At 41.2% G+C, this 21,835-nt stretch overlaps 2 protein-coding genes across 7 annotated transcripts; both read left to right on the top strand.

Moving 5' to 3' along the window:
* Window positions 1-121: 121 nt before the first annotated feature.
* On the top strand, window positions 122-4,822 carry YIPF1 (Yip1 domain family member 1). Of its 6 annotated transcripts, none has more exons than XM_085231398.1 (10): window positions 122-260; window positions 461-535; window positions 849-982; window positions 1,528-1,608; window positions 1,709-1,796; window positions 1,917-2,033; window positions 2,614-2,780; window positions 3,158-3,340; window positions 4,240-4,334; window positions 4,654-4,822. In XM_085231398.1, exons 2-9 carry the CDS (start codon window positions 505-507, stop codon window positions 4,327-4,329), a joined length of 891 nt encoding a protein of 296 aa, XP_085087524.1. In that variant the 5' UTR covers window positions 122-260; window positions 461-504; the 3' UTR covers window positions 4,330-4,334; window positions 4,654-4,822. The 6 variants fall into 6 exon arrangements, with proteins under 6 accessions (XP_085087524.1, XP_085087522.1, XP_085087523.1 ...); XM_085231396.1 differs by having other exon boundaries at window positions 126-260; window positions 819-982; XM_085231397.1 differs by lacking the exon at window positions 122-260 and having other exon boundaries at window positions 271-535.
* Window positions 4,823-4,902: 80 nt separating this feature from the next.
* Window positions 4,903-20,172, top strand: NDC1 (NDC1 transmembrane nucleoporin). The gene is made up of 18 exons (XM_085231392.1): window positions 4,903-5,102; window positions 5,189-5,309; window positions 5,447-5,548; window positions 5,937-6,111; window positions 6,587-6,725; window positions 7,430-7,538; window positions 8,932-8,983; window positions 9,581-9,713; window positions 10,867-10,959; window positions 12,029-12,110; window positions 12,992-13,147; window positions 14,196-14,450; window positions 14,579-14,697; window positions 14,951-15,001; window positions 16,482-16,545; window positions 17,672-17,772; window positions 18,692-18,852; window positions 19,915-20,172. Exons 1-18 carry the CDS (start codon window positions 5,058-5,060, stop codon window positions 19,976-19,978), a joined length of 2,022 nt encoding a protein of 673 aa, XP_085087518.1. The 5' UTR covers window positions 4,903-5,057; the 3' UTR covers window positions 19,979-20,172.
* Window positions 20,173-21,835: the final 1,663 nt, after the last annotated feature.

Genomic DNA, 21,835 nt, shown 5'->3' with positions numbered 1-21,835 from the left:
GCAGCGCTCAGAGCGCCGGGGCGGGCACAGCGAGCGGGGCGGGCAGCCCCGGGTTGGGACCGCGGTCCCTTTAAGGGGGCGGGCGGAGGCGGAAGAGGAAGCGCCTCCGATTGGCCGGCGCGGAGCTTTGCGCCAATGGGTTCTTTTCTAGCCCGCCGGGTGGGCGGGAGAAGCGAGCAGCGGAGCTGCCGATTGGCTGTCGCGGCGCAGTTCCTGCCGCGTCTTTAAGGGTGACGGAGGCAAGCGGTTGGGGAGCAAAGGTGCGGGGCCGGGTGGGGCGGTGCGGGGCTCCCTGGGGAAGCGGGCGAGGCGGGGCGGCCTGGGGACGAGGCGGGGCGGCCGGTGGCCTCCGTCGGCACTCTCCGCAGAGTTGACACCGGGGGCAGCGCCGGCGGCCCGGTCAGCGGTGCCGCGTGTGCCCGGCGGTGCTGAGCGGCCCGGCGGGGCCTTGTGCTTCCAGGAGGGTGCGGGCATCGGCAGCTGCTCCTCGGCCCGAGCGGGCGGATGGCGGCGGTGGACGACCTGAAGTTCCGAGGTGAGGCTGTGCGGCTGGGGGTGCCGGGCGGGCGGCTGTCAGAGGTGTGTCTGCTCCGTGCTTTGCGTTCCAGCTCCCTGGTACGGGTCTGTTGCACCGGATCGGTGGGAGGGGAGGGCGAACGCTTCATTAAGTAAATAAGCGTTTGGAACGCGTCGGTTTGGGTTTTGAGAAACACTTTGTTGTGCTTCAGGTGTCTGAACTACTGATGCGTCCTTTCTTGGGTAGCGTGGGGGTCTAAATGTAATCTAATAATCATTTCTTGTAACGTGCTTATTTGCAGAATTTGACGATGCAGCTCATTTGCTTGCAGCAAATCCCGATGCTACCACGATAAGCATCGATGAGCCGGCAGAAGCCCATAAGACACAGCACAGCCGTCGGCAGGAGCCAGGGAGAGAAGAGGACGATGAACTGCTGGGGACCGATGACTCGGATAAAACAGAGGTAATGCTCTCCCATCAGCAGTGCTCCATCAGCACACACACAGGTGGTGCTGACAACTCTGAGGTGTTTCTAGAGGACAGCAGGGATGAATGCTGAGTGCTTTAAAACTCAGCTTCTCTGCTGTCGCAACGCTGTGTTTGTTTCTGCCAGTTTTGCTGTGAGATTGATGCCTCCCCCAGGAAAGCAGGAAGCTTTGAAATGCCCAGGGTTTGTCTGAAGGCTCTGCTGATGCAACTGTCAGTCAGCACAAAGGAGCTTGTGGTATAGAGGAAAACGTGTTATAACAAATGTGTTGAAAGGTGGCATCTCGCTGCTCTTTAGAGCACCAGACCACTGTTCTGCTTGCAGGGAGATCACTAGCTGCTGCTAACAAATGTTGGAAGAGGAAAGGAAAACAGTTAAGTAGTTCATAGAAAGCACTAATAGGTATTTCCCTGTTGTTTTCTGCTTGGGAAGAGAAGTGATTTAACTGTTGTGTAAATGAACCAGTGATTTATAAATGGTATGTTTGCAGTGTTTTCCATGTTGCTTTTCCCACCATACAGCTGCTTGCAGGACAGAAGAAAAGTGCCCCTTTCTGGACATTTGAGTACTACCAGACGTTCTTCGATGTGGACACCTACCAGGTTAGCACTCCACTCTCAAAGAGTGGAGCATGTCTTACCCAGGCATAAAGAATCTTTCCTTTTGTCATTTTTGGTCAGACAAAACTGTGTGTTTTCATAGGTCCTGGACAGAATCAAGGGTTCGGTTTTCCCAGTGCCAGGAAGGAACTTTGTAAGGCTGTATGTCCGCAGCAATCCTGACCTCTATGGTAGGTATGAGGTGTGATAAGTTCCCTTCTGTGCTAAATGTTTGTATTCTTCTACTTGCTCTTCCTAAAAAAAATTATAAGAGCAGAGGAGCTGTTATTGAAATTGTGTTTCTTTTTAAGGTCCCTTTTGGATATGTGCTACACTTGTCTTCGCCATTGCTGTTAGTGGCAATCTCTCAAATTTCTTCATCCACTTGGGCAGGCCGACATACCACTATGTGCCCGAGTTCAGAAAAGGTTTGTAAGTACATGATATGGTCTTGAGGGTGAGTTGTTGTTGTCTGTTTTTAATGTGCTAGTGCAGTAACAGAAAAACAGGCTGTAACTTTTATTTAGCAGTCTCGTTTGTTGACTGCGCTCTGTAAATTTTTAAGAGATGGCACAGTAAGCACTGAAAGTGGGCTTGAAGTCACTTGAATAGTTTTGGATTTGACAGTCATGTCTGTATTCTCAAATGTTCTTATTTTCCAATATCTGAAGCTGAACTTTTTTTAAAATTAATTTATTTTTAATTTTTTCTGTTCTGCATGGCTCTCTTCACACTGAAAATGACAGCATTTCATACTCAAGTGTAATAAATTGAAAGCAGCAAAGTAATCATTTCTGGAGTCTTTACTTTTTAATTAACTTGAAATGCTGGCAAAAGTACTGGGTGTAAAGTGGACATAAATGCAAAATTCTCAATTTATGAATAACGAATGCTTTACATTTTGAAAGTAATTTCAAAGGAAACTCTAGTTTTCAGGCTTAATGCTTCTATACATTTGATTCTGGCTAGTATTCTAATAGAACCTTAAATCTTCTGCTATGTTTACAGTCTCCATAGCAGCAACAACGATTTATGCATACGCTTGGCTTGTTCCCCTTGCTCTCTGGGGATTCCTGATGTGGAGGAACAGTAAAGTTATGAACATTGTCTCCTACTCTTTCCTGGAGATAGTGTGCGTATATGGCTACTCCCTCTTCGTCTATATTCCCACAGCGGTACGTATGGCCTAAAAGCTGCTGGCAAGGTTAGGGGTTGGGATGTGTCCTCCCAGGCTGCAGGTGTGGATGGATATGTTGAGGGCAGTGCTGATGCACAGGCTCTGAGGACGAAGTTTCTTTGGCCAGCACCATCCTGGGCCGCTCTGATGATGGGGAGGCCATGAAGGGGGTGCCCAGAACTTGGGAAACACGAACTTGTTATGGGCAGCAGCTCCTTGCTGCTGCGGCTGCTGTTGTTCTTTCTTCAAATGAGGCATGGGATAATTTGAGAGCAAATTGGCTGGAAGTGACGAAATGTCAGAGAACACAATGCATTAAATAAACGAAGCCCAGTTTCACACAGTCTCTCTGACAATCATTTTCCTCCCTGACAGATCTTATGGATTATTCCACAAAAAGTGGTGCGCTGGGTCCTGATGATTTTTTCCCTGTGCCTTTCGGGCTCTGTTTTGGTGATGACCTTCTGGCCTGCTGTCAGAGATGACAACCGGAGGATTGCGCTGGCGACCGTGGGGACCATCGTGCTGCTCCACGCCCTGCTGTCTGTTGGCTGCTTGGTAGAGGACTCTTATTTCTTTATTTTTCTACCTGCTTTTGTAACTTATTACTACCTGGGGCTTGCAGCATGGTATAATACAGGGAAGGATGCTGCTGGGAAATCTTTCTAAATCAAGAAACAAGAAGTACTTGTGAAAAAGCACCCTTTAATCATTTCAAATAGCAGAACTCAATGCCAATTAGACTTTGACAATGCATGTAGCAAACTCAATAATGAATATTTAGCACTAAATTAGCCAGAAAACAATTTTTATCTGGAATTAATTCACTATTCAACATTAATCTTCGTTGTATCTAGTCACAGATTATTCCAACAAGTACAATACTCAGTTAATCTACATATGAAAGCATAAACTTGCTAGAGAGTAGTAAATCCACATTATGAAATCAGAAGGCTTTAATGCTACTGAAATCTATGACAACAATAAATTAAATTATTTTTTGTCCTTTAATTGCACTGAGAGGAATTACACCATATAGGTTTCAGTTCTGACCCCCCCCACTTCAACCTCTAGTCTAAATAGATTTGCTCAGCATGCAGACAGAGGGTAAAATGCAATTCTGATGACAGCAGGAGCTACTGTAACTGATGAAGCTTCATGCAGCCTACAGTAAATCAACAGTTGAGTAAATTTCTGCTGGCCTGTCTGGTATTGGTCTTTTCAAACATCTTAGCTGTTGACTGTTACACTGTAAAATCCAATTTAGAGTCTTCTTTTAACTGACCATATCAAATTTGATAAAAACTCTTAGAATTAAAAGATTCAGATTTGTTGTTTCAGTGCTGTGCTTGCAGTTCAGGGACAGTGGATATGGCAAGAGTGAACGTGGGGGCTGGTGAGGCAGAACCATTTGTTTCTTCCTAAATGGTCTTTTTTTCTCTTATGCAATGACTTAGGCATACTTTTTTGATGCCCCTGAAGTGGATTTTCCTGCACCTATTATCCCTGCTCAAAATGGAACAACGCTGATAACAAAAGTTAAGTAAATAAGGTAAGACTATAGATTTCTTACCTAAGCATCTAAAAATGTAATCCTATCGTTAGGAAACACAGGTCTTGAAACATCTCCCTTGCTGCTACTACGGTTGAGGGTTGAACACATGAATTCTGCCAAACGGGGTCTGCATATAAATGCCATTTATTACTATTCCTGCCAGCTGGAATTCTAAACGATTGCTATGAAAATGTAAAAGACTGAAAAACAAAGACAACAAGTTATTTAACAACGAGTTAGGCCGAACAGCCCTAATCGTGTATGCCCAGGGCCGCTGAGGAGCCGGGAGCTCACAGGAGCTGCTTCTCTCTTTCAGGTCGTGCTGTTTCTCCACCAGTAGCTTTATTTTTTCACTGAAGAATGGGACGCGTTTGTGCAGAAGAAGCCGTGCGGGACCCACGAGCTGCTGTGAGCACGGGGGCTGCGCCCGGTGCCGTACGTGGCGCTCGGTCTCCCGGTGGGCCGGAATAAAGCGATGTGAAAAACTCCGAGCGCCGCTCCTTTCTCCGCCCGTTTTATCCCCCGTTCCCGGGGGATGCCGGGACTCGCAGTCCTCTCCACGTTGCGCGCCTGCGCCGCTTCCTGTCGGGGGTGGGCGGGGAAAAGGGGCGTCGCGCGCTTCCTATTGGCTGCCCCGAGCTTCCCGCCGTGCTGCGCCGGAAGCGGCGTGCGGGAGGCGGCCGTTGGGCCGCGGAGACTTTGAACGGCGCCGGGCCCGGCATGGAGGCGGCGGCGGCGGGCCGGCAGCGGGCCCTGCTCCGCCAGGTGAGCGCGGTGCCGCCGCGACCCTTTCCTCGCACATCCCTTCCCTTCCCCGCACCCTTCTCCTCTTCACGCCGCCTCTCCCTCAGGTGCTGGGCTGGAGGCTGGCGGCCGCCGTCGCCTGGTCCGTGCTGCTGCTGCCCGTCTGCACCGCGGCCTTCGTTCTCCTCAGCGGCGTTCAGCCCCTGCGCCCGCTGCGCTGGCTGTCCGGTACGTGCTCTGCCCTGCCCTGATCTGCCTGGCCCGCCTTCTCCCTCAGGCTTCCTCAGCGGCGGGTCTTCCTAGCCGGGCTTGTGTGTTTGTTACTGCAGTCTTCTGAGGGCTGATTGTTTCTTTCCTTCCTTTAGATTCTTTCGATGATTTATATACTTCACACGTCATCTTTTGTATCCTTCTGATGTCTGTGGTGATTCTGGTAATAAGCGTCTTCAACGCTGAGTTTTATGCAGGTGAGTTGCATGCTGAACTGCCTGTGGTACCGGTTATAAATCGGATGGGGGTGTGAGAGATTTGTATTCAACTCTTGCAAATTTGCTTTTAATTAACGTAGGCAGCACATAAATTTTAAAGAGAGGTAGCCGTTTATATTTAATCACTGCTGCAGTGAGCAAGGAAAGGTGTAAAAATCATGTGTTTGAGTCAGAAGGGGACTCAGATGGCAGCAGCAGAGGCAGCCCAGATGTGTGCATGCTTCACGGCTCCTTCCCTCTGCATTGCTTTCTGTATCTGGTGACTGATTCCCACTGAAAGTTTGGTGCCGACGGCTTTTTTTTCTTTTTTTTAATGAGGAGTTTTATCGATAGCAAATAAAAATTCACTTTTGTCTTTTATTTACAGTTGTGCCATCGATCCCGTGCTCTCGATTAGCACTGATAGGAAAAATAATTCACCCTCAGCAAGTTATCCATTCAGTTGCTCATGCTGTAATGGGCATGTTGGTTGCTTGGTGCGCTGCAGTTATGACAAAAGGGCGGTTCCAATTTCTTGCTGTGTCCTGCACAATGTCAGAAAGGTAATTAAGTCTATGTGTTAAGGATAAGTTATGGAAAGAGCTGCTGTTGTAAAAGTATGTCCTGATGGCCATTTTTTAATGTAAGAGACTAAAATCTCAGCGCTGTCAAAAAATGAGCAAGTATGCGTTGATATTTTTGAATAAAGGCTAGGAAATGCCTCAACTGAGAAATGTTATAATACATGGGGAAATAAATGGGCCAGAAACCCAGAATGACTGAATTGTTGGGATTGTTGATGGAGAGTTGCCAGGTTGGTTGTCATTTGAACTAAGTCTCTGGTGGGTGTGCCTTACTTCCTAAATATCAGAAGTATCCTCATGCATAAAGTACAGAAATAAGTAATGGGAGTTGGACATGCTGAGATACCATCACTGTATCAATGTACTGATCAGGAGAGTAGAAGTGAACTTTCTCATTCAATTCCAAATGCTGGATTTAAAAAAAATAATAATAATATTAAGTTTTCTCTTTTAGCCTCGATGATGCTGTTCCTCAGATGTGCCTAAATGAATACCACCTCTTTTTTCTACTTTCTGGTGCTTTCATGGGATACTGTTACAGTCTCTTATACCTCATTAACAATATGAATTATTTGCCATTTCCAATCATTCAGGTAAGCGGTTTTATAGATCTGAGCAGAAAGATAAGCAAAACAATTATTGAAAAATAGCCTTGATTGTTTATATCTTTGAATGTGGCAGCATTAGGTGTCAGTGGCTTTTACCAGTAGACTAAAGTTAAGTGAGTGTATGTTTTGGTGCCAGTAATGTTCACTTTCCTTCTTGCTGCTCAGCCTCTTTCAAACAGATGCAGAGTGCTGAGGGCACTCTGCTGCACATTCAAAGCTGACTAAGGCGGACCATTGCAGGAGATGAACTGCAGGAAAGCAGCAATATACATGAACTGATTATTAATATCAGGAACTAGCAACAAAGGTTACCTAAAAGCTGAAAATCCTCAGGGTTTTTAGGTAATTGTTTTAAAAAAAACAGAAATTTATCGGTTGTGACGAAGTACCAGATTTTTTCAAGTCTGAAGAGCATACAGTGAGTTAAGCTTAAACTCAGCATCCAGAGCTAATTTGTGTCTTACTGTGGAACTGATCCCTTTAGAGGGGGCTCTAGCAGTTCTGCAGAAATCTAGCAGAGAGAAAGTGAAGGCTGACATGTGAAATGCAGCCCAGAAATATTGCTCCTGTTCACCTCATTAGTTTTAATTCGTCTAGGCTACGGGTTTTAAAGCAGGCTTTTATTTTTTTTAACTGTTTCACCGGTTTGTTCTGAATGCAGAATATGAAACTATTGTTTCTGTTTCTAGCAATACAAGTACTTACGTTTCAGAAGATCTTTGCCTCTCCTCATTAAACACAGCTGTGTGGAATCGCTGTACTCGGTTAGAAACTTCTGTGTTGCGTATTACTTCTTTGGTAAGGATTTGTGAAGTTGGAGTTCCTGTATTTTGAATTCCTTTATTTTTTAGGCAGGGAATTTACGCTGTTTTTTCAGCCTCTCAAGTTTCTTGCTGAAGGTGTGTGGGCTTATTTAAACAAATAAAGACAAGTAATGTCTCTCTAGAACAGTGAGAATGGGGACAGTTGGTATTAATTCTTAAAGCCTTACAGAATTTTGGTTAGCATGTGAGAAATGCCTCTTTTTCCAAAGAGGTTAACACCTTACAGAGGAATTTCTCACCCAGTTGGTAACGTTACATGAGTAAGAACATTACAATTTTCTAAGAAGACAACTGGGAACAATAGTTTTCTAACCTGAAGCCTGTGTTTTTGGACACTGTGCCAAAACATTGATCCTCCTCCAGAGGGTTGTTTCTGGTGTTCTCTTCTTGGAAGGAAATTCCACTGCAGGCAGCTGTGAAGTAACCTGCACGTAGGAGGAGCTACCAAGCTCTAACCAACTAGCATTGCAGAGGATGCATTTTGGAACCCTTTGGCCACAATTTGTGTGTCCATTCTGATCTGTATAAAAATAAAAGCCTGGAAACAAAGTATAATTGAAGAATTTTGTTTCTACTTGTAACTTATATATATTTAACTCAGTTTTTTTGTCACATGGGTAAATATTGCTATGCCTGGCTTACTCCTTCCATTGTCTGGTATTGGGAATAGTCTCAGAGCAGAACCTGAAACATTGGCAGCAAGTACAACTTCTGTGTATGTAGTGCCACTATTCCTTCCTAAGCAAAACCAAACGCTTTGGCTTTATTCCCAAGTGCAGTTTATGTTATTCGGAGAAAACTGGGGAGAAGAGTTTGCCTCCCTTCTGGGAGGATCAAGGTTTGTTCCTTAAAATGATAATGATAAATTCTACTGACGGGCACAACTGGGTTGAACTGGGTGAAATACAGTAAGGTTTCTTTTATGTTAGGATTGTAGTTATACTTCTAAATGATGTAAAAGTATGCTAGAGCATTTTCCATTGGGGCAACTGCTTCAAGATTGGTTTCTTCTGTATCTAAAAAAATACTCTGCTGCTGTCTGAGCTGTGGTGAAAATGAATATCAAATTACTATTAGCTCCTTTGATAGAGAAGAAATACAAGTATTCCAATGCTGAGAAGCTAGTGATAAAATTCAAGAGCAACATCTCTCACCATGTAGTTGTTGTCCTGGCACCTTTTTTTCCATTCTCTCATTCTTATTTTTTAAGAGACGGAAGAGAGAAAACCCAAAGGCAGATTGTTTTGCATGAGTGTTACAAGGCCATTCTTTGTCTTTTATATATGCATTCTACGTCAGTCTTCTTGTTGGCCTGTGTTTGCCTGTGCTTTACTTCCTTCAGTGTTGTTTATTTTTTTGTTCCCTAGGTTATATCCCAAAGATGTGGATAAGTACCACAATGGATCTTCGTATAGACAGGTGGGTAGTACTGATATTTTTGTGCTGAAAATTTGGAGGAGAATATTGCCAACAGCTGCCTTTGCTCAGGTAGTCCAGCTTAGCAACTGGTCCTTTGTGTATAGTAGGGCTCCATTCCTGACCTACCCCAGAACATGGGGAATATTGGAGGCTTCTGAAATAAATCCCACGAGGGCCAGCAGCCCCTGGTAAGAGCCATTTTGTAGCTAGGCAGTAAGGAATCCTCTTTGATAGCCTTCATCTCTGTAAAACTGAAATATTTGAAAGGGTATTCGTTCTCTCCAGATCTCATTTGTGTTTTTTATCCAGTTCTGTGTTTTTAGGTTGTTTTCATTTTTATACATTGCTGTGATTCCGCTTCAAATAGGGAAATGGCAGCTTTTAATACCCTAATTGACTGAAGTTGTGATTATAGTCATTTATTTCATGTGGTTTTTTCCTTAATTTCATCTAATCACCTCTAATAGAAAATTAAAGAGGTGATCTCATAACATCTTTATGGAACTTCTTGAGAACCACCAACAAAATCAACAATAAGCAGCTTGCTAAAGATGTTCTCCATAATAAATACTTTTATCTTCTCAAATTTATTTGCAGTAAATTGCATCCTCTTGACACACTGTCTGGCTTATTGGATCTCTCCTTATTTTACCATGCCTGGTTATGTGGTGTTTTTCTTCTGGTTACCTGGTACATTGCGTGGTTGTTCTTCAAGATCTATGCTACAGAGGTTGGTATGCTGTGACAGTGCTGAAGTGTTTCACTGATAATGCTTTCTTTTCAAAAGCAAGAACTTGTGACACGCACCTGCAGGTTATGTGAGAAGGTAATATCCAGAAACGAGATCTCAGTCCAATTTATCAGCAGAAAAGATAACAAAAGGTGGTCAATGTTCTGCAAGCTAAGCTCTGGAAATCTCAGATTTCAACAAGGCGTCCAAGTTCTCCAAAGGAGAGACACGTTAATAAGAGTTCAGGCTGCAGTATTAAAATAGACTTCAAGCAGCCTTGGGAATTAATACACTTTTGCATTTTCATTCAATCACTGTTACAAATTAATGTGGCTAAAAAAAGACCATTTGAATATATAATGAATCACGTTAGAATAAATCTGAAACTGTGGTTATGGGGGTGGTGGGAGTGGGAAGTGCTGAGGGGGTGACAAGGAAAAGAATCTCTAAGCTTACATCAGTTCCACACAGCTGTTTTGTTAACCATTTGACAGCAATTGCTATTATCAATTTCAATTTTGCAGCTGGGGAAGAGAAAAAGTGATAATATGTAATATGAATTCAGTGACACTGAGCAAATAAACTGACAAAGTCTGTGCCCGAACTGATTGATGTTATGTAGTATTAAAAATATGCAATACTTGATAACAATATAAGCAGTTATTTATATTTTAAGGCTTTCTTAGTTTATCAGCGTAGGAGGAGAGTTCTAAAATATTTCATTATTTAATAAAAGGTCCCCTCAGTTTTTCATTGAATTGATCTTAAGAGACAGATATAGCTGTTAAATTTCTTATTTTTGGCTGTGGTGTCAATAGATTTTCTCCCAGTTATCATTATGATAGTAATCTATCTACATGTGATTTGCCCAGCTGTATGGGTACACGGAGGGCATTTCAAGATAAAGGTAGCTGGATTTTCTAAAACCTTGGTTTTAAATGTGAGGAGTGGCCTTTGTTGTGTGCTTGTTTGGTTTTGTTGTTGCTTCTGTTAAAAATGTCAAGGTAGTTTGTAGTAAGTTGAAGCAGTTGGGTACGTGCTTTTGTAATCCATAATTCCTGATGAGCACCAACTCAGATATGGTATTTCTTAAGCTTCTTTTTTCCCCTCATGGTTTGCACTGTATAACACAACTTCTGATATTTATTTTTAGACACATCACTTTCCTGTTCAGCCAACTTTTGCTGAGGAGACAGACCAATGCCTGCCTAAAATCTTAAACAGCAACCCTCCGCTCATTATAAAGGTAATTGGATTTCTGCAGTCTTCCCAGTTAGATGTGTGTTGGGAAGCTGATTCTCAAACGGTGATCTGCTGTGTGGCAGCTAGAGAAACTGCTGCAGAACTGAGAGAGGCAGTCATAATGGTGAAAACTTGTTCAGTAGTGACATCTGCTGGTGCTCACCATGCTGTACTACTTTTAGGGTGAAGATGGACTCATTTAGAGGTGAAGGTGAGGTGTATGTCTGCAATAATAATGTTAGTTGGTAATGATGCTAAAACAAAAGGTTATTAATGCTTTCTTTTCTTTCCATTGTGGTAAACAGTAATTTTGGTGAGGCTGCGTTAGACATTAGTAGAACTTGCTGTTTATAATAATCAAGAATTGAAGACCTCATATAAAAAGTGTTGTGTAAATATAGGTAACGGTGTTCTCCAGCACGTGGAAGATCTGTATTTAATGATTATATTGATCTCTGATAAGGCTAGAGATAAAATGGGATTCAAATGAATTGCGACCTACTGTAAGCTCTGTTACGTTATCAAAGGATCTGTGAGGAAGAATCAATCACAGCATAGTTAGTAACTGCTGAGATTATGAATTAGCCTGAAGTGTCTAATTTATAATTGGGTCTTGCACAGTGAGAGAAATCTGGTTATCGTTGGTCTGCCCCATTCATTACTTAATCATGTGAAAAAGCAGTGTTAGGCTTTGTGCTGTTGACACACTGCAGAAGAGCTCTGGCTTGCAAAAACAGTTTGCTCTCTAGACTTGAGCTCTTTTTCTCTGAGCTGTTAGTATTAAGATTGAATTAAAAAAAAAAATCCTAGATTTATTTTAGCTCCAGAGGAAGAACATATCAGTAAAGTTTTCCAAAGCTCTGCTCAGACACTCTATCCAAACTGCTTTTGGGGATACATGCAGTCTTTTGCCTCTATTTTTCTTTTATTTTTTTTCCCCCCCATCACATGGCTTGTCATAGTCTGTGTAAACTTGATCTTTGTTAGAATTGCATTTCTATGGGTAACAACAGTTTTTAATTTCTCCTTGGAATTTGCACTTGTGAAAACACTTTCCTTTCCTTTTCCTGTAGTTTTTAGCCTTACAAGACTTGATGTTACTTTCCCAGTATTCTCCTGTTCGACGTCAGGAGGTCTTCAGCCTCAGCCAACCAGGTAAGAGCTCAGGTTGATTTTATTTTTTTTTTAAATTAAATGTTTGTCAAATGTGTTGACAAGTCTTTTTTTTTTTTAACTGCTATGATGTATGCTATGTAAGCTACGAGGCCTCATAAGTAAAAATGTCCCTGTGATGCCTTTTCCAAAAGGATGCTTACTTGTCTGTATTCACATTGTTTCATCTACTCAATAAATACCAGTCCCTGTTGTTTGATTTAAACGATGACCATGAGGAAACACAGGCCTTAAAGTATTGAAAGCAAGGTCCTTGTGACATCACCTATCAAATAACCCAAACTGAATAATCCAACTGGTGTATGTAAGCCCAGTGTTCAGATGTGAGATTAAATTGAGCAGAAATAGTGGGACACCAGTGGAATTGTGAAAGCAAACAAAGGCCACGATTTCATTTAGTATACAAGCCTCTTGCTATATATGAAGATATGGCAGAGAAGGGCAGCTGAGTCTGCCTAGAAACGTTTGAAAACTTTGTTGCTCATCACTGGGATCTCTAATGTTTGCACAACTTCTAAAGCACTTCCCATTACCATTGATATTACTTTGTTCATTTTAGTTGTTCAGTTAATTTCAAATCTGATGGACCAAACTGCTCATTTCCCACGTGCTTAATGGGTTTCACTGAAGTCTTGTGGAGTTATTAATTGACAGTAGGTTGGAGTCTGTCCATGTTTTCGTCGTCTTTTGAGTATAAATAAACTGCTACAGTAAAAACGCACTGTGGCTTTTTACAAACGGAATGGTGCTACAGTCTTTGAAGCTTTTTGCTGAGAGCAAATGTGCACTGTTAGAATAGATATGAGGATACTGTGGAGATCAAACATACCTACTGCATTTCCCTTTTATGTGAATGCTCCTAGGTGGGCACCCACACAACTGGTCTGCGATATCAAGGGAGTGTTTGAGTCTTCTGACTGATCTGACCCAGAGGTTGATTGCGCAGCAGGAAGCTGCAGCAGCAAATGGGAGAGCAAAGCAGCAAGTGGAAGAGATGAAAGTATCTCCGCAGACTCCAGGTATGTGAGGAAATGCTCATGCTTTGTAAAGCGTGAGAATACCAATAGACTAATGCACCTATGTAATCTGAATTAAATTGTATGGAAAAATGAGTTGAGGGGGTTCTGCAAATAAATGGAAGCATTTAAAAAGGAAGTCCCATCCCCATTTCATTTCAATCCCCAAAACAAATGGAAAGCTTCAAAAGAGTGTGCTTACTTTGTTTACTTTGCTTGATGTTATATATTTGATGCAGTATGGTCTTCTACACTTGCATGAATTAAGAAAGTCTAATTATCAGAGTTATTATTAGAATATGGCTGAACCTAAGAACTGTAAGACCTGCCAGGAGATGCTTTGTAACTGGCGTGGTTGTTCTTTTGGTTTCCTTGAGATGAGAAAATTAGTTTTTGTTGTTATAAGGACTTTGAACGTGTTTATGTGGTTCGCTGAGTATCATGGTAAAAGAAGAAGAGCCTGTTTGAGTCGTGAGCTGCACGCGGCCGGCACGCATTTCAGGTGTTTCGCATGCTGGACTTAGGCAGCAGAGCTTTGTCAGTACAAGGGCTGGCAGGTAACTGAATCCCTTAGCAGTCAGTGCCTGGGGCACAAGCGTACTCCTGTCCAGGGAACAGCAGGGGATAGTTGGTCTGTTAGAGGTGAATTTCTTCTAGTGCTGTTGCTGCTCCCTTGGAATTTGTGGCTGACGTGTTTCACACCAATCAGAAAGAACTGCTGTTTCTTATTTAGGATCTGTCCTTAAGTACCCTTGTTTTCCAGTACTAATACTAGGAATACTAAATGCATGCTTTATGATGATACATCCAATGCACTGTAATGCTAGTTAGCAGAAGGAGAGGTTCAGGAAATCCATCATCAGTTTGAGAACAAGTGGAAAGAACTTTTTAAAAACTCCTTGCTCGGGTTGATATGTATTTCTTTGCAAGATCAAGGTGGAAGCAATGTCTGTTAATGAAAACTCTTGACAAGTTGTTGAAGTAGCAATCCAGTAACAAACCCATGTCTTGACAGCACGTTTATTTACATGCAGCATATTTCTGTTGTTAGGAGCTGCGGGGGCAGAAGATATCACTTTCCAGTTACAGAGATCTAATGTTATTCCCAGAGCTTCTATGTCTTCCCTGGTCAAATCATCCTCAATGCCTTTAAAGGCATCACCTGGGTCTGATATTGGTTCACCTTTCAGTTCACCTGCTTTAAATTGCAAGGCGGGAATTCTGGATTTAAACTCTCCTTGGCATGGAAAAGTCCAGAGTCCTCTCATCGTGCGAAGGGGACCAAAGCTGTGGACATCAGGTTCAGGTAAAGACTTTTCTACTACACTTGTTCTTATCCTCGTAGTCATAGACGTAGATGCCAATAGAGATCTATAAGCGTGAGAGGATAGTGACAGAAACCTGTTTTCTGAACAGACTGCATTTCTCTTGTAGGTCTGCAAATGAATGGTTCCCACCACGAATCCTTCCCAGTGCTCTCTGTTGCAAGAGTTGGCAGTGAGGCAGTACAGCCGAGTTTTATTTACACATGGCTCCAGAACAAGCAAGAACAGGTAGAGTAAAAGTTGCAGCACAGATAGATTACAGCCAACACAGCTTAAGTGTTCTCTCTGCTGAAAGAACTTTTCATTAAAAAAAAATAAAAATAAAAAAAAGAATACTTCCTTCTTCAATTAGCTTACATGACTTAATGAAACATATTCTGCCTCACACTCAATTTCTTTGCACTGTGAAAAGATGGTAGAGGTGAGGAGGCTTAACTTTGCTTGCCTTCTGATAAATACTTCTGTTTGTGTTTCTTTTCAGATAAAAAACTTCTTATCAAGACGAGTGCTGATAATGTATTTCTTCAGCAAGGTAGTCATGATCATATGTTTTGTGAGTGAGCAGCACGGTCTAGAAAATGCATGAATGTGTGAGATCTGCTGTTGCAACGTGTGTCTTTTACATATAGTAATGATTTAGAATTCCGTGTCCAGCTCTGGGCTCCCCGACTCAAAAAAGACAGGGATCTCTTTGAAAGAGTCCAGCGGAGGGCCACAAAGATGACAAAGGGCCTGGAGCACCTGCTTATGAGGAGAGACTGAGGAACCTGAGTCTGTTCAGCCAGGGGAAAAGATAAATGTTTATAAATACCTGAAGGGAGGTGGGAAGCAAGTGGATAAGACCAGATTCTTCTCGGTGGTGCACAGCAATAGGACATATAGAGTAATGGCTTAACATTTGGACGTAGGAAGTTCAAGTTATTCCACACAAACTTGTGGAATAACTTCTTTATAGTGAGAGTGGTGCAGCACTGGAACGGGCTGCCCAGTGAGAGTGTAGAGTCTCCTTACATAGAGATACTCAAGACCTGGCTGGAGACGTGCCTGTGTGAGCTGTGGTAGGGTACCTGCTTTAGCAGGGGGGTTGGACTCAGTCTCTTGAGGTCCCTTCCAACCCCTGCAGTTCTGTCATTCAGAAGTTCTTTTTTCTAATCTAATTGTAAGTACAGTGCTGTTTTTATTGTGATATTTAAAGCAGGACTATCCTATGCCTGTATTAAAAAAATAAACATTTGGTTAAGCTAGGCTGTTTATAAGCAGCATTTGCTTGGAGTATCATAATAAAACACAACGGAGAACGTAAAAATGCAATTATTTCACTATAGCCTCTAGTTAAGGTTAGAATTCAGTTAATGGTACTTTGTCAGGCTAGTGTATCAAGTGAATGCTTTATATTTTTCCTGTGTGGGGAAAAAAGGTAGCTGGATTTTTGGGAATTTCTCCTTCTGAAACATTGGTGCTAATTTTACTACTACTTTTCAGTTGTAAAGTGTTTCAGTAGTATCAGTGTTCATACTGTGCAAGTTTGGCTTAGTTTTTGCACAAAAAAAACCAGTTGAGTGCTTCTCTTAACAAAACTGAACAACTTAAGTTTTACAGAACAAATCTCCTCTAGTGTAGATCTTTGTTTTTATGGGTTTCACTCATTTTTGTATGCAGATCTCTTCTGCACGTGTGAGAATTATTCACCTACAGCAGTCTTCTCTGGTCAGGGAGACTAGAATGGAGACTGAGTCAAACAAGGTCATGAGAGGAATGGAGAGATTACGGTGTTTATTTAGCCCTTGAAAACAAGCTAGCAAATATACTTTCTCTCTTGGAATTTTCACTTCTAGCTGGAGCTTTGTGGGCAGCTCCTACAGATTTTTCTGGGCATTTCCTGAAATGCATCAGCCTTGCAGATCTTTTCTGAGGAGAGTCGTGTGAACTTAAATGTGTATTATTTAATTGAAACCTGCATTTTTGGTGATACTTTTAGGTTGTGCACTTAGAATGCTTTCATTTCTTCTCAGCATCCAGAAGCCTCCATCCAAGCTGTTTTCTCTGATGCCCAGATGCACATTTGGGCATTGGAAGGTAAGCAGTTTCTGTTCCCAAACTTTTGTGCTCCTATGGTTCATGGAACTACAAAAGCTGTGAAAACTTTGAATCTATTTTGATAAAAATACAACTGCTTTTCTATAACATGAATAAAGATCTCATTCACTTCTCAGTTTTGAAATCCTACGTGCAATCTTTTAGTTTGTTCCATGGAGGCAGTGATTCCTGGATTTGATTTCTGTTGCTTTTCTCCCACATTAACCCATTTATCTATCACCTTCATGTTTTCTTTCAGTAAGAAATTCTTTTTACAGCACGTTTTCTTCCTGAAGTGTCTGTCTTTGTTAGCTGGGGGTGTGGAGGCAGGCAGGCATTCAAATAGTAAGTTAAAAAATAATTTGGAAGAAGTGGTCCAGAGAGATTTTTAAAAAGCCAACGAGCACATGGCTGCACATCAGGATTTTCTTGATTGTTTATCTTAATGTCAAGAGCAAATACCTGTGTTTTTAGAATCCTTTACTGGATTTCACTGTGCAAAGATCAGTCTTCCTCCTAGGTTAGATGTTTTATGGACTGATGAGACAGGTTGTGTCAGATCAAAGGTGACGAGCCAAGAAATACGGTCAGAAGATGAGGATCATAAATATGGTTTTGCAGAAGAGCAGGAAGTATTGTTTGTGTCTTTCTTAACAAGGGTTGGTGAGTGAGGCTGCAGTGCTTTTTAATATTATAAACTGAGAGAGGTTTAAAAGCTAAATCCAGTTTTCTCTTCAGAGTAGCAACGTTCTTGTATAAACTGAACAAAAATTTAAATAGTCTGGAAATGTTTCTGCATGACTAGGATTGTGAAATAGCACTTGTACCTGACATCAATCAAAAGACAGTTCTGATCAGAGGAGCAGAAAGGGAGCCAATCCTCTTCTAAATATTTTATGTAATCTCTCTCTTCCCCTATCATTAACCTCAAGCTATGGTGCAGCAGTCAGATGAGTGACTGATTTAGCCCTGCAGCAAGCCAGAACTGAGGTAATGGTCATCTGGCTGCAGAAAGACCTAAGAATTACACCATGCTAGTAGAATCTTCAGGAAAAATGTAGTCTTTGTTAATGTATCACAAGTTGAGAACTCTGTAATTGTAGCAAACTTTTTTTTCCCCCTAAAGGTCTGTCTCATTTGGTAGCAGCCTCCTTCACTGAAGACCAATTTGGAGTTGTTCAAACTACTCTGCCAGCTATCCTGAATACTTTACTGACCCTTCAGGAGGTGAACTTTTCCTTATCACAGAACAACTTTATGAGAGGAGGAGTTTTGTTAGCTTTGTGTTTTAGCAGTGCTGACCAGTCATAACATTAAAGTTGTCACTGCTGTAAATAGCTTCTCATCTTCAGTTAATCTAAACGAAACAACCAGTTGCTGTTATGTTCATTATGGAACAGCTGGATAAAAGCCTTGTTAGATCTTTAATATGTAGAAGCAGGAAGTGCATTTTTTACTGAAATATTTAATTGAGCATGCAGTACTTTTTAAATTAAACATCTTGTTTCAGGGATGCATCAAATATCCTATATCTTAAGCTTGCTTAGGATTTTATCTTCAATTGGCTGTACAGAAATCTTCATACAATCTGCAGCACTTGGAGGCTTTGCAAACCACTAGAGATAAGCTCACAAAGCAATGCTAAGGCATTACTCAAACTCTCCAATTGTTGATGTTTGGAAATGAGTATTTAAAAAAAAAAAAAAAATTGTTTCCAAAGCTATGCGTGTCTTTTTGATACAATCATTTTTACAGTTCCTTAGTGGAGATTCTTGGAAAGGATTTTGAGGTTATTAAAGCTTCTCAGTGTAAGTCGTTTATTCCAAGAAGAGGTACTGGGGGAAGGAGCAAGGAGCACCTCCCATGTTTCTGAAGGAAGCAAGATATAACACAAAACAGAATTGGTTTTGTGCTGCTGTGCTTAGCATTTAGACTTAATACCAGAGAATCTTATTTCATAGATGTTGATATTGTGGTGATGTTGACGGCCTGGAAATGTAAGGTCAACTTTGGTTTCCAGTATATTTTTGTGTCTTGGTGGTGTCGGAATTTTTTTTTTTACTTAGCTTTGTTTAATAAATATTTTGTTAGTTCTAAAAGTAACTGAACAGACAGTGAGCTGATCTATTTTTTTTTTCTCCATTAGGTTGTAGACAGACATTTCAAACTGCCTCATGTTTCTAGCAAACCTCCCAGGAGTTCAGGCAGCCTGGTGGACACATCCTACAAAACACTACGATTTGCACTGAGAGCATCCTTGAAAACAGCTCTGTACCGGATAACCACTGTCTTTGGAGAACACTTAAAGTAAGAACTTTTCTTCATGATTTCTCACTTGCTAGATTTTTTTAAACTAAATGTTACTGCAGGAGCTATGAAAATGGACATTTGTGCAAAAATCCCTTTAGGACATGATTCTAACGTGGTATCTTACTATTTTCTTTAATTTGTTGAACCTTACAAAATGTTTGTGTATGTATATGGGCCCTGCTAGAAACTTACTCAAAGAACTCTGGGTCCTTAGTGAATTTTTTTATGAACTTTAAAGTGGTCCATGAATATCACTCAGTTATTAAATCTTTGCTGCTGAAAAGTAAATTGACTAGAGATAACTATCTGTTTAGTAGGAAGAGAATCTTGGGCAGCCTTACTAAATGCTTCTTGCTTGTCTGACGACTGACTCTCAGCTGCTGTCACAGCAGGCTGACTTCTGTACTTGGTTTCTGAATGTGTGGAGCTGAAACTTTCTTTACTGTCTGCCCATCTCACTCAGTTTGGAAATGCTATGTATACAGGATAAATCATTTTGAGATTCTTTCATACGTAAGTCAACTTTGCAAGAATAACAGCTGCTCATGAAGCTGTATCAGGGGTCATTCAGATGGGATGTTAGGAAAAACCTTAACTGAGAGGGTGGCTGGGTGCTGGAGCAGGCTCCCAGAGGCAGGGGTCATAGCACCAAGCTGCCAGAGTTCAACAAGCATTTGGCAGTGCTGTCAGGCATAAGGTTTAGTTTTTTTAGATCGCTATCTGTGCTGCCAGGAGTTGGACTCAGAGATCCTTGTGAGTCCCTTCCAACTCACAACGTTCTGTGATGCCATGATTAAATGGATAAAGAAACAGATGAACTTTCTGGGGATAATTGTCTTTTAGTAGTGGAAGCCGTTGAGGAATTGATATTTATAAGGATTCTTACTTACTTTTCTGTGTGTTTTTCTTGGAACCTAGGCTTTCGTACAGGTGGGTTTTCTAAATTTCAACTTGAGTGTAGATGTTTATTTCAGTGTGCACTTAGTTTTGGCATGAGGTTTTATATTGTGGTGTACTACATTTAATGTAAAAACTTTTATGTTCTGTGTTTGTTTTTAGTGCAGTGCAAGTCTCTACAGAACATAAGAAAAGACTTCAGCAGTTCTTGGAATATAAAGAATAAATACCAGATTTTGATACGGCTACAGTCTGGTGCTTCTGATAAGAAGAAAGTGGGATTACTGAGCCTTTTTATCTTATATTGTTGAAAAAACATGTGGAAGCACAAATTGCAGAATGAAACTCTTAAAATTGTAGAAAGTCTCTTCCAGTTTTGGAAGAGTTCATCTTTTGTATAATAAAATGTCTTAAAATTCATCTTGCCTTCCTTTAATATCACTTACAGGTGAGAAAGTGTCAGTTCTTATTTTATGTAAGACTGTGACATTTGGGATTATCAGACTTACTCTCCCATTTAGATTCTTCACTGTTTTTCCCTCATATATTCTTTTCCTGATGAAGGCTGAGTGGAGATTTACATAGATACTTAATGTCCCTGAGTGTTTCATAAATTTAGCTGCTAACACTTTCAGCTCAGATGAAGCATGTACTTTAAGAATAAGAAACAGATGTGCCAAGGAATAAAACATGCTACTCTCCTGTAGGATGGAAATGGTCCTTCTGAGCAAAATGGGTACGTAAAAAGATATTGGTAAGACACAAATACTACTTGAAATTACCAGCATGGATTTTATTGTCTTCAGGGTGACCTGGGAAACAAGTTCTGATCTGCACAGAAACATACAGGAAGCATTACTGTATTTGGTAAAAACTGCAGGTAGTGATATTGTGCATGAAAGGTTGGATCAGCAGCTTTCTGTTAAGGTGGATATGAAGGACCTTTGCAACATACCCACCTTTTTCGAGGCAATGTAATTATTGGTAGCTTCTGATGAAAAGTGCCTTTTTTAAAAGCATCTTTTAAACTTTTTATTTGCAAGCAGACCTGTCCAAATAGTTTGAAAAATGAACTGTTCCATTTTTAAACTGACTCCAGTTACTGTGATATCTACAGAAGAAAACTTGCACAGTATGTGAAGTGCTGAGCTGTAGCTGCAATACTTTTATCTCAAGGAAATTACAATAAGGTAAACTAAATGGTCTAAATTCAGTAAGATGAGGGGAAAGAATGTTTGGATCTTCTTTCTTCTGTTCTCTGCAGTGTTGTTAGTCCTGTGAATTTTGCTGTAGAATCAAAGATTAGAAGATGACCAGGATGTCATTACAGTGGTGTGGTGAAACAACTGGCTCACAGAGCAGCTATGCAGTAATAATTGCTTAGCAGGGGCTGGTAAGGTTTAGGAAGAGAGGAAAAGCCCAAATCTAGTGTGAGACCTCAGTTTCCCATTACAAAGGCATTTAATTTTCTCAGCATACACAAACTGTATGTGTTAGCTTGATAGTAGTTGTTATAACTATATTGTTCCCTTTGCAGAGGTTGCTTTCAGCAAATGCCAGAAGGTGATGGACAGCCTTTCATTATTTTTTAAAGGTTAGACACAGTCTTTTAATGTTTTCCCATGCTTAACTTCTACCACAGGTTTGACTGTTATGTCAAAGCCCCTTGCCTGCCTGCTTTATTAAGTAATTTGCTCTTTTGCTGGTATTACGATGTGCACCTGGAGTTAAAGTGATGCTTTAGCTCAGGTGTTAACTGTTGATCCAAATACTTTGGTTGAAAGTTTCAGATAAATTTTCCATACTTTAAGCAGGTGCAGAATGTTGTGGTTTTTTTTTTTTTTATTGCTCCGTTATTTTGTGCAACACTCTCCCAACTATAAGCTTCAGGTTGTAATTAACAGTGTTATGGCTGTCAGCAGGAGGGTTAAAATGCAGATTTCTTTTTGTTGCCAAAGTGCTTGAGGTCTGTCCTCCTTGTGTTGCAGCAGAGATTTGCACACGACATCTGCTAATGTGCTTTTGATTGGTAGAATTCTCAGTGTTTGACAAAAGAGCTTTCAAAAGCTGATTGCTTTGTAGT

Source organism: Meleagris gallopavo, chromosome 10, assembly GCF_905368555.1.
Source record: "Meleagris gallopavo chromosome 10, MGAL_WU_HG_1.1, whole genome shotgun sequence".
Lineage (NCBI taxonomy): Eukaryota > Metazoa > Chordata > Aves > Galliformes > Phasianidae > Meleagris > Meleagris gallopavo.
This window is presented reverse-complemented; position numbering and strand designations above follow the sequence as displayed.